Here is a 12,757-nt window from a genome sequence, read left to right on the forward strand (position 1 = left end):
ATATATACACACACATATATACATATATATATATATATATATATATATATATATAAACATTTATGAAAGGGCACCTGGCTGGTTCAGTCAGTAGAGTGTGTGTCTCTTCATTTTGGAGCTGTGAGTTTGAGTCCCATGTTGGATGTAGAGATTACTTAAAAATAAAATCTTAAAAGGGATTCCTGGGTGGCTCCGTCGGTTGGGTGTCTGCCTTCAGCTTGGGTCATGATGCCAGGGTCCTGGGATCGAGTCCCGCGTCAGGCTCCCTGCTTGGTGAGGAGTCTGCTTCTCCCTCGGCATGCCTCTCCCCCTGCTTGTGCTCTGTCAAATAAATAAATAAAAATAAAATCATTTTAAAAAATTGCATGACATTTCAACTCAGATTGAATGTGCTGTTTTAAATTGTCTTAAAAATGAGATCCCAAGGCAAGATCCGGGATTGTGGTATCCAGTGGCCAATGACACACTATCATCATTCATGACTTTTATTAAGAACAATGAAGAAAGTAGAATCTGTATGTTTTCCAACCTCAGCCTTGAGTAGCTCTCTATTAATCCTCCAGTTTGCAATCTTTGAATATAATAAGATATCTTTGTAGTAAGATTATTTTGTTGAGGGGTTTTTTGGGTTTTTTTTTTCTTTTTTTTTAAGTAAGCTCTATGCCCAACGTGGAGCTTGAACTCACAACCCTGAGATCAAGAGTCACAGGTTCTACCGACTTAGCCAGGTGTCCAATAGGGTCCTTTAATGTAGATTTTTAAAGAACTCCTTCAGTGAAGCATATGCTTACCATTGATTAAAAAACCCAATCATGGGGCGCCTGGGTGGCGCAGTTGTTAAGGCGACTGCCTTCGGCTCAGGGCGTGATCCCGGCGTTCCGGGATCGAGTCCCACATTGGGCTCCTCCGCTGGGAGCCTGCTTCTTCCTCTCCCACTCCCCTGCTGTGTTCCCTCTCTCGCTGGCTGTCTCTCTGTCACATAAATAAAATCTTTAAAAAAAAAAAAAAAAAAACCAATCATGTCCATGCTACCCAGAGCAATCTACACTTTCAATGCTATCCCGATCAAAATACCAAGGACATTTTTCAAAGAACTGGAACAAATAGTCCTTAAATTTGTATGGAACCAGAAAAGGCCCCGAATCTCCAAGGAACTGTTGAAAAGGAAAAACAAAGCTGGGGGCACCACAATGCCGGATTTTGAGCTATACTACAAAGCTGTAATCACAAAGACAGCATGGCACAAAAACAGACACATAGACCAGTGGAACAGAATAGAGAACCCAGAAATGGACCCTGGGCTGTTTGGACAACTAATCTTTGATAAAGCAGGAAAAAACATCCAGTGGAAAAAAGACAGTCTCTTCAATAAATGGTGCTGGGAAAATTGGACAGCTACATGCAAAAGAATGAAACTTGACCACTCTCTCACACCATACACAAAAAAATAAAAAAACCAATCAGAAAATTACTACATAGATCATACAATTAAGATAGCTAAAATCTAATCTGATCATAACAGATTCTGACAAATTCATGACTGTTTGGCCTTTAGAAAGGAGTTAGTATATGGGGCGCCTGGGTGGCACAGCGGTTAAGGGTCTGCCTTCGGCTCAGGGCCTGATCCCAGCGTTCTGGGATCGAGCCCCACATCAGGCTCCTCCGCTATGAGCCTGCTTCTTCCTCTCCCACTCCCCCCTGCTTGTGTTCCCTCTCTCGCTGGCTGTCTCTATCTCTGTCAAATAAATAAATAAAATCTTAAAAAAAAAAAAAAGGAGTTAGTATATCAGTATTTTGAATTTCTATGCTTATAACTATTAGGTACTCACAACCCTCGAAAAACGTAGCTTATGTAGAACTCTTTATAGTCAGACAGTGGCAGATCTGGTAGTCATTTCAAATTTGAAAGGCTAGAATGAAATTCTCGTATTTTCTCCTTGAACTGCTTCAGTTATATTTCTTAAAATTTAATGGAAATTTACATTTTTGTAATCTATGAAATTAGGAAGTATAGTTTTCCTGAAATTTTTCATAGCACAAAGAAAAATGAATCTTTCCTGCTATCCAGTTTGGTTTTTTTGTATTACACATATTCAGTGTGGCCGACTTATCTATTAAAAGTCCTATAGAAATCCCATTATTACTTTGGAAATGATACCAGTAGGAAATGTCTCTTGGCAAAAGTTTTAGAGATTAATAAACAAAAGATACATACACATAAAATTTATGAAGTGGTATTTTAATCTGTTTTCTCCAGGTTTGAATAGGATTGAAGGAATTCATCCTGAGTTATTTAGCAAACTACATTCTCAGATAAATATTTTAAACAGTTTTCCCATTGAACAATGTGGTTTATTTTTCTTTTTATTCATTTTTCATACCTGCAGTTATTGTCTCGTGTATAAATTTATAACAGTATAGAAGTTATGAAATTGGTTTTTTTTGTATGAGGTGGTATGTTATGATAAATGAATTCCTTCTAGCATGTCTAATTCAATCTAACAATTTTCATTTCTTGTTTTGTAAAATTGAAGATTGAATATTGCGTAGCTCTTTTATGAGAGAAAATCAGAAATAGAATCCACTTATGAGTCAGATGTTTTAGTCTGTTAACAAAATTTTATTAATGTACTTGCATAAATTTTTGGTTTAAACAGACTGGTCTTACCCCCTTGATGGAAGCTGCTTCTGGAGGATATGCAGAGGTTGGAAGAGTTCTCCTTGATAAAGGAGCAGATGTCAATGCCCCCCCTGTGCCTTCCTCAAGAGATACTGCTCTAACAATAGCAGCCGACAAAGGTCACTACAAATTTTGTGAGCTCCTGATTAATAGGTGGGTACATTTTATGTACAGAAGTTCTTGTGATCCTTTTCACTTCTCAGTGCCTTTACAGTTAATAAAATTGTTTTACTTTACTGACATTTTTAAAGAAGAGATTATTTTGAAAAAAATGAAGAATGTATTATTTGCATGCTGTCTTATAAAGATAAAAGACAAATAGAGGAAATAGAAAGTCAGCCCCTTCTTGTAGGAAACAAACTATATTAACTTTCTTTGATTTTATAGGGGAGCCCATATTGATGTTCGAAACAAGAAGGGAAACACACCACTTTGGTTGGCATCCAATGGTGGTCATTTCGATGTGGTGCAGTTGCTAGTGCAAGCTGGTGCCGATGTGGATGCAGCAGATAACCGGAAAATCACACCTCTTATGTCAGCATTTCGCAAGGTAATTTGATGTGTAGGGAAAAAGGTAAAATGTAATCATTTTTAACTAATCCTAAGTTAAAACCATGTGAGAAAAATGAATTGCTCTTGGAGAATAGACTGAATTTCCATACATAAGTCACTGCTATCTTTCCATTCTCTTTGTGGCTAAATCTAAGAGCTATATGGTAGTTCACTATAAGCAACTCCGTTGTTAAATCACTAGGTGTCTTGACTAGTTTTGTTATGTTGTACATAAAACACGAGATTTAAGGATGCAGGGGATTTCTTCTCTACCTAAGAAGGAACAAAAAGGAGTGGACTCTTTCATTAAAACTCACTATACCTCCTATATGTATTAAGGTTTGCTTGTCTGCTATATTTTTAAAAGCTTTCCCATTACAATTACAATGAACTGTAAACTACCTAACATGGCTTACAGAGCCCTTCATGATATGGCTCATGCCACCCTCCCCAAACCAGTCTTTTATGTTACCCTTCACCTTTGCTCACTACACTTCAACTACTGTCTAGAATTCACTAAATTTTTATCTGCCAGAGGGCCTTTGCTCACTGGTTTTCTTTCCCTTGCCCTTCACTGGCACATTTCTGCTCATCCTTTAGCTCCCATTTTAAACGTCACTCCTTAGAGAGTCCTTCCCTAATACCCATCTGAAAAAGGTCCTCTTATTCTTTTTTACAGTACCCTATTATTTTCCTTATCCCATTTTGTAATTATACCATCAAACATGTATTTACTTTTTTAATGCTTATCTCCCCAAGTAGATTGGAAGATCCAGGAAGATCAAGCTTCGTGACTATCATTGTTTATACACATTGTTTAGCATGGTGCCTGACACGTACTAGGTAGTCACTAAATAGTTACTGAAAGAGAACAGTGTAAGTTTTGTAACTTAAAAAGAGAATTAATTCTTTTTTTAATTTTTCCTTTCCTTTTAATTGAGGGATCATTTACATATAGTGAAATATATAACCTAAGGTGCATAGTTTAATGAGTTTTGATAAATGCATATACCTATGTAACCCACACCCCATAAATATATAAAATTCTTCTATAATCCTAGAAAGTTCCATCATGCCCGTTCTGAATTCCCTGCCCTGGAGGCAACAACTTTTCTGATTCTTGTCACCATCAGACTAATTCTTGAAGATGTTTTAGAACTTGGTAGGAGGAAAACTATGCAAGTTTGGTTATGTTAAAATAGATGGTACTCCGAATTAATTACAGATCATTCGCCTCTGATCATAGCTTTTATTTTTATTTATTTATTTTTTAAAGATTTTATTTATTTATTTGATAGAGAGTGAGAGAGGAGACACAAGCTGGGGGAGTGGGAGCAGGAGAAGCAGGCTTCCCGCTAAGCGGGGAGCCTGATGGAGGGCTTGATCCCATGAGCCGAGGGCAGACGCTTAACAACTGAGCCACCCGGGCACCCCTGATCATAGCTTTTAGAAAGCATTTTACCTAGATTCAAGTCATGAGACTCATATAAATGTGAGAGTCTACCTTGTTTAGTAAGATGAACCAAAATTAATGCTTTGAAATCTAGAACATCTCTCTGTTTTAGGACTACCTTCCCTCTTATATAAAGGTTTATTTCACACCACCAATTTTTATTAATAGATTTACTCTAGGAAACACTTGTTTTCTACAAAAGTTTTTCTGTTTTCAGTGGGGAAATGTTAGATTAAATTTAGGAGTACGTTACCATGTTGTTTTTATTTCATAATTTCAATTTTCAGTTTAGTAAACTACCTGGAAATATTACTATACCTTTTACTCTTAAGTTGTTAAGCATATGGGCAAATTTTCAAGGAGTTCTTTTGTGCATTTTTTGTTATACTTCTTACAGGGTCATGTAAAAGTTGTTCAATATTTGGTGAAGGAAGTCAATCAGTTCCCTTCTGATATAGAATGCATGAGATACATAGCAACAATTACAGATAAGGTAGGTTTAATATACTGTTGAAACACATTTTTGTTCTTCGTGGAATTGTATGCCAAAGTGTGCAATTAGCAACCTTCCTTTTGTCTTCTGTGAAACTGAGCACCTAATCTATCTACGCTTTAGTTTCTCCATGGAGAATGGAAATAATAATTTTGATGAATTATTTTGAGATTTCCTTCCTGTTATAGGCTATAAGCACAGTGCGTGTGGCTAAAGGTTATTGCTAGACTATTAGCCTGATTAGAAAGTTTTCTAAGAACACAAACTTTTTAGGAAATAGTACCCTTTTTTGCTGAAAGATTGATATATGACTAGACTCAAAGGATAGCTTATATTTGGCTTAGTGAATTCTCATTTGTTTGGGCTTTAAGTTCTGGACTTCACTGTGCTCATCAGTTCAAGTTTTATTTGGCCTGTTGATGTTACGTGTTCCTATATTTATATAACTCCATTTTCCACTATAGGAACTCTTGAAAAAATGTCACCAATGTGTTGAGACAATTGTGAAGGCTAAAGACCAGCAGGCTGCAGAAGCAAATAAGAATGCAAGTATTCTTTTGAAGGAACTTGATCTGGAAAAGGTAAGAAAAATAATTTTTCTTTTTAGAAATTGTTGAAAATTAGGGCACCTGGCTGAGTCATTTGGAAAAGCATGTGACTCTTGATCTCATGGTGGTGAGTTTGAGCCCCACATTGGTTGTAGTAGAGATTATTTACTTGTAAGTAAGTTTTAAAATTTTTCAAAAAGAGTTGTTAAAAATTTGCTGTAATAAATTTACCATCCTTATGACCAATGACCTTAACAAAATCTCTTTCAAAGGAAATGATTAATTGTCAAATCACCATCAACTTTTTGATTGTGACCTCTGTTCTTAAAACATATTTTGAATCATATAAGAGACTAGTTTTCAAGCAGATCATAGTTTACCAAATGACATTACTACCTAAGTGGGGTTTTTTTAAGATTTATTTATTTGACAGAGAGAGAATGAGCAGGGGGTATAGGGAGAAGCAGACTCCCTGCTGAGCAGGGAGCCCTACACGGGGCTCGATCCAGGACCCCAAGATCATGACCTGAGCCAAAGGCAAACGTTTAACCAATTGAGCCACCCAGGCATCCCTACCTAAGTGGTTTTAACATTGGTTTGAGAAAAAATTTAGCAAAGCATTGGAAATCTTTTGGTAATTATAAGATGTGTGCTATTAGTGGTTTATTAGATACTCAAAGAGTAAGTGTCTAATATCCCAGGTTGTGTGGTATAATGGAAAAGGTTAAAAAAACAACATTTCTTTTCTGAGGGTTAGTCTGCTTACCTGGAAAATGAGGGTGTTGCTGTTCAATCCACAAGTCGTATTAAAAGAACACTGTGATCAAGTAGAGTTCTTTCAGGAATGCAAGAGATAGCTTAACATGAAGAGACTTTGTTGATGAGTAGAAGAAGAAAAAAGTATACAATTATTTTGAGAGATACTAAAAGTCTTGAAACCACGTCTGAGTTTTAAAAAAAGAGCAGGGGCGCCTGGGTGGCACAGCAGTTAAGCATCTGCCTTCGGCTCAGGGCGTGATCCCGGCGTTATGGGATCGAGCCCCACATCAGGCTCCTGTGCTATGAGCCTGCTTCTTCCTCTCCCACTCCCCCTGCTTGTGTCCCCTCTCTCGCTGGCTGTCTCTATCGCTGTCAAATAAATAAATAAAATCTTTAAAAAAAAATAAAAATAAATAAAAATTTAAAAAAGAGCAGGGGCGCCTGGGTGGCACAGCGGTTAAGCGTCTGCCTTCGGCTCAGGGCCTGATCCCGGCGTTATGGGATCGAGCCCCACGTCAGGCTCCTCCGCTATGAGCCTGCTTCTTCCTCTCCCACTCCCCCTGCTTGTGTTCCCTCTCTCGCTGGCTGTCTCTATCTCTGTCGAATAAATAAATAAAATCTTAAAAAAAAAAAAAATGGGGTGCCTGGAAGGCTCAGTCAGTTAACTGTCCAACTCTTGACTTTGACTCAGGTCATGATCTCAGGGTTTTGAGATCAAGCCCTGCATTGGATTCCGCACTGGGCATGGAGTCTACTTGAAATTTCTTTCTCCCTCTCCCTCTGCTCTTCCCCCCCACCCAAAACAGACAAACAAACAAAAAACCTAAAGAACATAGTAAGCTAAGAACAGAAGAGAAGGTTGCTTATAAATTAGTGAGAAAAACAACTTTCCCAGAATAAAAAATGATCACATGAATGGGCAATTCACAGAAAAAGAAATACAAATGTTCAGTAAATTTTTTTTTACCACATTGGCAAAGCTTAAAATTTAAAGATTAGATAATAGCTATTGGTGGCAAGGGTGGGGAGAGATTAGCACTCTAGTGAATGATTTTTGATATATGATGTAAATTACTATAACTATTAATGGAAGTGCCTTCACAAATAAATTAAAAGGGTGAATACCCTTACTCCCACCATTCATTCCATTTATAGAAATTTAGCCTAAGGTAATTAGACAAATGCTCAAAAGATGTGAACATATAAGGACATTCATTGCTGATAGTAGGGGGAAAAGTGTAAACCTTAGGATTATAGTTAAAATCAGAAGGGAAAAAGTTATATTCATTTTAAAATAAAGCAGAGTTCATAGTTAGATGACTATTAAGGTACCTTTCATGTCTATAATTTTGATTTTTGCGTAACTACCCAGGGATATGGTCAGCAATCCCTAAATAGCTAGCCTTTGTTCTTAATGCCAACAGAGTGATGAAATTCAGTTTTTAGCTGAATATGCAATCTCTTCTCTCAGTCCTTTCTCACTTACATAGGGAATTGGCAAACTTTTTCTATAAAATGCCAAATAGTAAATATTTTAGGCTTTGCAGGCCATATGGTGTCTGTCTTAAGTCCTCAGCTCTGTTGTTGTAGCACAAAAGCAGCCATAGGCATTAGCTAAATGAATGAGTGTGGCTGTGTTCCAATAGGACTTTATTTTTGAACACTGGAATTTGAATTTTGTATAACTTTCAAGTGTGATCAAATACTCGTTTTATTTTTTTCAACCATTTAAAATGTCAAAGCCAGTCTTAGCTTTCAAGCCATATAAACACAGGTGGTAGACTGGATTTGGCATTCAGGCCATAGTTTGCCAACCTCTGATTTGGATAAATAAAAACTTCAAAGAATAATCAATTTATGCCTCAAAATGGTAAATTATAATTTTGAGGAAAGTGCTTTACTTAATTTCCATAGAAGGATAAATAAAATTGATGTGTTTTGTACTTGCTTCAAACTTTCATTGTGATGCTAGCAACTTATTACCACGTTCCCCTTTCTGAAAAAAACGACATTTTCTAGTACTAGCCACAGCAAAACCTAAAAGTGATCAGAATTATGTATGTGGCTTTAAAAAATTCTGTAAAGTAGGAAAATAATTTTTATAATAGCCTCTGGTCAGTATTTTTACAGTGAAATATTTTAGTAGTTATAGATCATGATAGCTGCATTATATAGCTGACTATATAACAATAAACAGATGCTACATAAATGTATTTTTTAACAGCATTACTAAGATTTAATTCACATATCATACAATTCACCCATTTAAAGTCTACAATTCACCCATTTAAAGTCTACAATTCAGGGGTGACTGGCTGGCTCAGTCAGTTAAGTATCTGACTCAGTTCAGGTCGTGATCTTGGGGTCCTGGGTTGGAGCCCCGTGTGGCACTCCCCGCTCAGCAGGGAGTCTGCTTTTCTCTCTCCCTCTGCCCCTCCCCCTGCTTGTGCTCTCTCTGTCTCTTTCTCAAATAAATACAATCTTAAATATGTATTTTCAAACAAAGAAAGGAAGTATATAATTCAGTAGCTTTTATTTATTTATTTTTAAAGATTTTATTTATTCAACAGAGATAGAGACAGCCAGCGAGAGAGGGAACACAAGCAGGGGGAGTGGGAGAGGAAGAAGCAGGCTCATAGCAGAGGAGCCTGATGTGGGGCTCGATGCCGGGATCACGCCCTGAGCCGAAGGCAGACACTTAACCGCTGTGCCACCCAGGTGCCCCAATCAGTAGCTTTTAGCATATTCACAGAGTTGTGCATTTATCACTACAGTTAATTTTAGAATATTTTCACAATCCTAAAAAGAAACCCTACACCCTTTAAGTGTCACCCCCTTCAGTCCCTCCATCCTAGGTAACACTAAACTATTTTTTGTCTTTATTGATTTCCCTATTCTGGACATTTAATATAAATGAAATCATACAATATTTGTCTCTCCGTGACTGGCTTCTTTCACTGCATTATGTTTTCAGGGTTCAACCATGTTATCACATGTATCAATACTTAATTTCTTTTTATTGCTAAATGATATCCCATTGCACACACACACATTTATTTATCCATTCATTAGTTGGTGGACATTCAGGTTATTTCTACTTCATAGGTATGCAAGTTTTTCTTTTTCTTTTTTTTTTTTTTTAAATATGGAATGCCTTATGAATTTGCATGTTATCCTTTGTGCAGGGGCCATGCTAATTAATCTTCCCTGTATTGTTAGAGGTTTTTTAGTAATGTGCTGCCAAAGCAAGCACAGGGTCCAAGTTTTTGTATGAACATGTTTTCATTTCTCCTGGGTATATATATATATATCTAGGAAGGGAATTGCTAGATCATATGGTAATTCTATGTTTAACCAACCATTTGAGGAACTGTCAGATTGTTTTCCAAAGCAGCTGTACCATTTTACGTTCCTACCAGCAGTGTGTAAAGGTTTTAATTTTTCCACATTTGCTATTATCTGTCTTTTTGATTATAGCCATCTAGTGGGTATGGAGTGGTTATCTTGTGATTTTTTATTTGCTTTTCCTTGATGTCTAGTAGTTATTCAGCATCTGTCTTCATATGTTTTGGCTATTCATATGTGGTCTGTGAGGAAATGCTTGTTCAGGTCCTTTGCATATTTTTTAATTGAGTTATTTTTCTTTTTATTATTGAGTCATGAGACTTCTTTATATATTCTTGATATAAACCCCTTACCAAATTAATGATTTGCAAAAAATTGTTTCCCATTTTATGCGTTGTCTTTTTACTTTGTTGATGGTTCTGTTGAAGTACAAAAACTTAGTTTTGATGATGTTCAGTTTATCTTTTTTTGTGTGTGCTTTTATAAAGATGTTTTGAGAGTGATATCCATGGGAAGCCACATCTATCATAAAAATATTCATTCTTTATTTTAAGTGATTGCATTATTGGTGAAATGATATACCTACTTAATTTGCAGTCAAGAGAGGAAAGCAGAAAGCAGGCTCTTGCAGCTAAAAGAGAGAAAAGAAAAGAAAAGAGAAAAAAGAAAAAAGAGGAGCAGAAAAGGAAGCAGGAAGAAGATGAGGAAAACAAACCTAAGGAGAATTCAGAACTACCAGAGGATGAAGATGAAGAGGAGAATGATGAAGATGGTAAGAAATGACTCTCCCAAATTAGTGATAAAATTGTGTTTATCGACTTCATTTTGAGTACTTTTTATTCTCATTCTAGTTAGATATTTCATACTTTAATCTGCAATTGACAGTTGGCTTTTATAGTAAATATTTCTGAATATTTCACTTTGTAAAGTGATACAGAGAAACAGAAAGGGAGAGGCAAGCATGTAATTTGAAGTTTAGTTGTAATTTAAGTTATCCTGTAAAACATCATGTATGTCCTAAATGTGATACAGTAAAGAGATTTGCCAACTTCTCTTCAGGTTCTGCCCTACTCTTTCCTCTTCCATTTGGAAACTGGGGAGAGGTCCAATTCCTCAATAAATTTTGAGCTAAGGTTTGGGCTCAAAGCTACAAAGGGCTGGGGTTCATTATTCTTAGAGTTGTTTTTTGTACATTCTAGCAGTGCTTGTAGTAGACAAGTACTTGTTCTCTATTTGAATTCTAATTCTAAAATACTATCTGAAAATTTCCCTGAATTTATAATTTTTTTTTTAAGATTTTATTTATTTATTCGACAGAGATAGAGACAGCCAGCGAGAGAGGGAACACAAGCAGGGGGAGTGGGAGAGGAAGAAGCAGGCTCATAGCAGAGGGGCCTGATGTGGGACTCGATCCCATAACACCGGGATCACGCCCTGAGCCGAAGGCAGATGCTTAACCGCTGTGCCACCCAGGCGCCTCCTGAATTTATAATCTTTTAAAATTTTTATTTAAATTCCAGTTCATTAACATAGTATAATATTAGTTTCAGGTGTATAATTTAGTGACTCAGCACTTCCATACATCACCCAGTGCTCATGATAAGTGCCCTCCTTAACCCCCATCACCCATTTCACCCATCCCCCCTGCCCACCTCCCCTCCAGCAACCCTCATTTTTTTTCTCTTTAGTTAAGAGTGTTTTTTGGTTTGTCTCTCTCTCTCTCTTTTTTTTCCCCTTTGCTCATTTGTTTTGTTTCTTAAATTCCACGTAGGAGTGTTCTCCAACTGACTTATTTTGCTTACCATAATACTCTCTAGCTACTAATTCAGAGGGGAATATGCACCCCAAAGTTTATATCAGCATTATCAACAGTAACCAAACTACGAAAATTCCCCTAAATTTAAACTATATTGTGATCTTTGGTTAGTTCATGAGACTAGCACCTCAGATCTTAAGAATGTTATGGTGTGAATGTTTTTATACCAAGTTAGACATCAAAATAGGATATATTACATTTGTTCTAACAGTGAAGATTTCTTTATTTACTGGTGAGTATTGGTGAAAGAAAAAGATGACTTAGAGGACTGAATTATTATTAATTATTATGTATATCTTGTCGTCGTTTGCTTTGAGATCTGTGGCTGTCAGTGTGATTTTTTTCCTTTTGATAATTTCAGTGGAGCAAGAAGTTCCCATAGAACCACCTAGTGCAACGACCACCACCACGATTGGCATCTCTGCAACATCTGCAACATTCACAAATGTGTTTGGGAAAAAAAGAGCCAACGTGGTGACAACCCCTAGCACCAACAGGAAGAATAAGAAGAACAAAACAAAGGAGACCCCTCCCACTGCACATTTAATATTACCAGAGCAACATATATCCTTAGCACAGCAAAAAGCTGATAAAAATAAAATAAACGGAGAACCCAGAGGTGGTGGTACAGGTGGGAACAGTGACTCGGATAACTTGGACAGCACAGACTGCAACAGTGAGAGTAGCAGTGGTGGTAAAAGCCAAGAGTTAAATTTCACTGTGGATGTGAATTCCTCTAGTGATAGGAGATACCCCTCACTGCTACTGCATTCCCAAGAAGAAAAGACAAGTACTGCTACTTCCAAAACTCAAACACGGTAAATTTTTCTGATTTGTTAACTCTACGTCCACCTTTCCTTTTTCATGACTGGCACAAGAATTTGCATACATTTTTTAGCACAAAGTGTATTGAACAATTTAGGTCTACCACATTATCTGTCTTCTGTATTCAAAACTGAAATTCACTAATGTCCTAATCGTGTGCAAGTTATGAAGAGAGGTTATTAGAAATTTTTATGATTCAGTTTTGAAATTGAACACACTAGCATACATTGATTTTATTTTCACTATGTCATTTTTATTGATTATAGTCCAACTTCTTCTGATTCCG

At 36.7% G+C, this 12,757-nt stretch overlaps 1 protein-coding gene and 1 pseudogene across 3 annotated transcripts in view; one reads left to right on the forward strand and one right to left on the reverse strand.

The window, feature by feature from the left end:
- Positions 1 to 12,757, forward strand: part of LOC100472320 (ankyrin repeat and KH domain-containing protein 1) — a 120,740-nt gene that overhangs the window by 96,971 nt on the left and 11,012 nt on the right. For all 3 annotated transcript variants that reach the window (XM_034656122.1, XM_034656123.1, XM_019795673.2), the window contains 6 exons: positions 2,658 to 2,833; positions 3,068 to 3,230; positions 5,083 to 5,178; positions 5,643 to 5,759; positions 10,428 to 10,602; positions 12,008 to 12,464. In XM_034656122.1, the coding sequence (XP_034512013.1) occupies positions 2,658 to 2,833; positions 3,068 to 3,230; positions 5,083 to 5,178; positions 5,643 to 5,759; positions 10,428 to 10,602; positions 12,008 to 12,464 (1,184 nt within the window). The remainder of the gene's footprint in view (positions 1 to 2,657; positions 2,834 to 3,067; positions 3,231 to 5,082; positions 5,179 to 5,642; positions 5,760 to 10,427; positions 10,603 to 12,007; positions 12,465 to 12,757) is intronic.
- Positions 9,625 to 9,738, reverse strand: LOC117801645 (annotated as a pseudogene).

Source organism: Ailuropoda melanoleuca, chromosome 3 (assembly GCF_002007445.2).
Source record: "Ailuropoda melanoleuca isolate Jingjing chromosome 3, ASM200744v2, whole genome shotgun sequence".
NCBI classification, from domain to species: domain Eukaryota; kingdom Metazoa; phylum Chordata; class Mammalia; order Carnivora; family Ursidae; genus Ailuropoda; species Ailuropoda melanoleuca.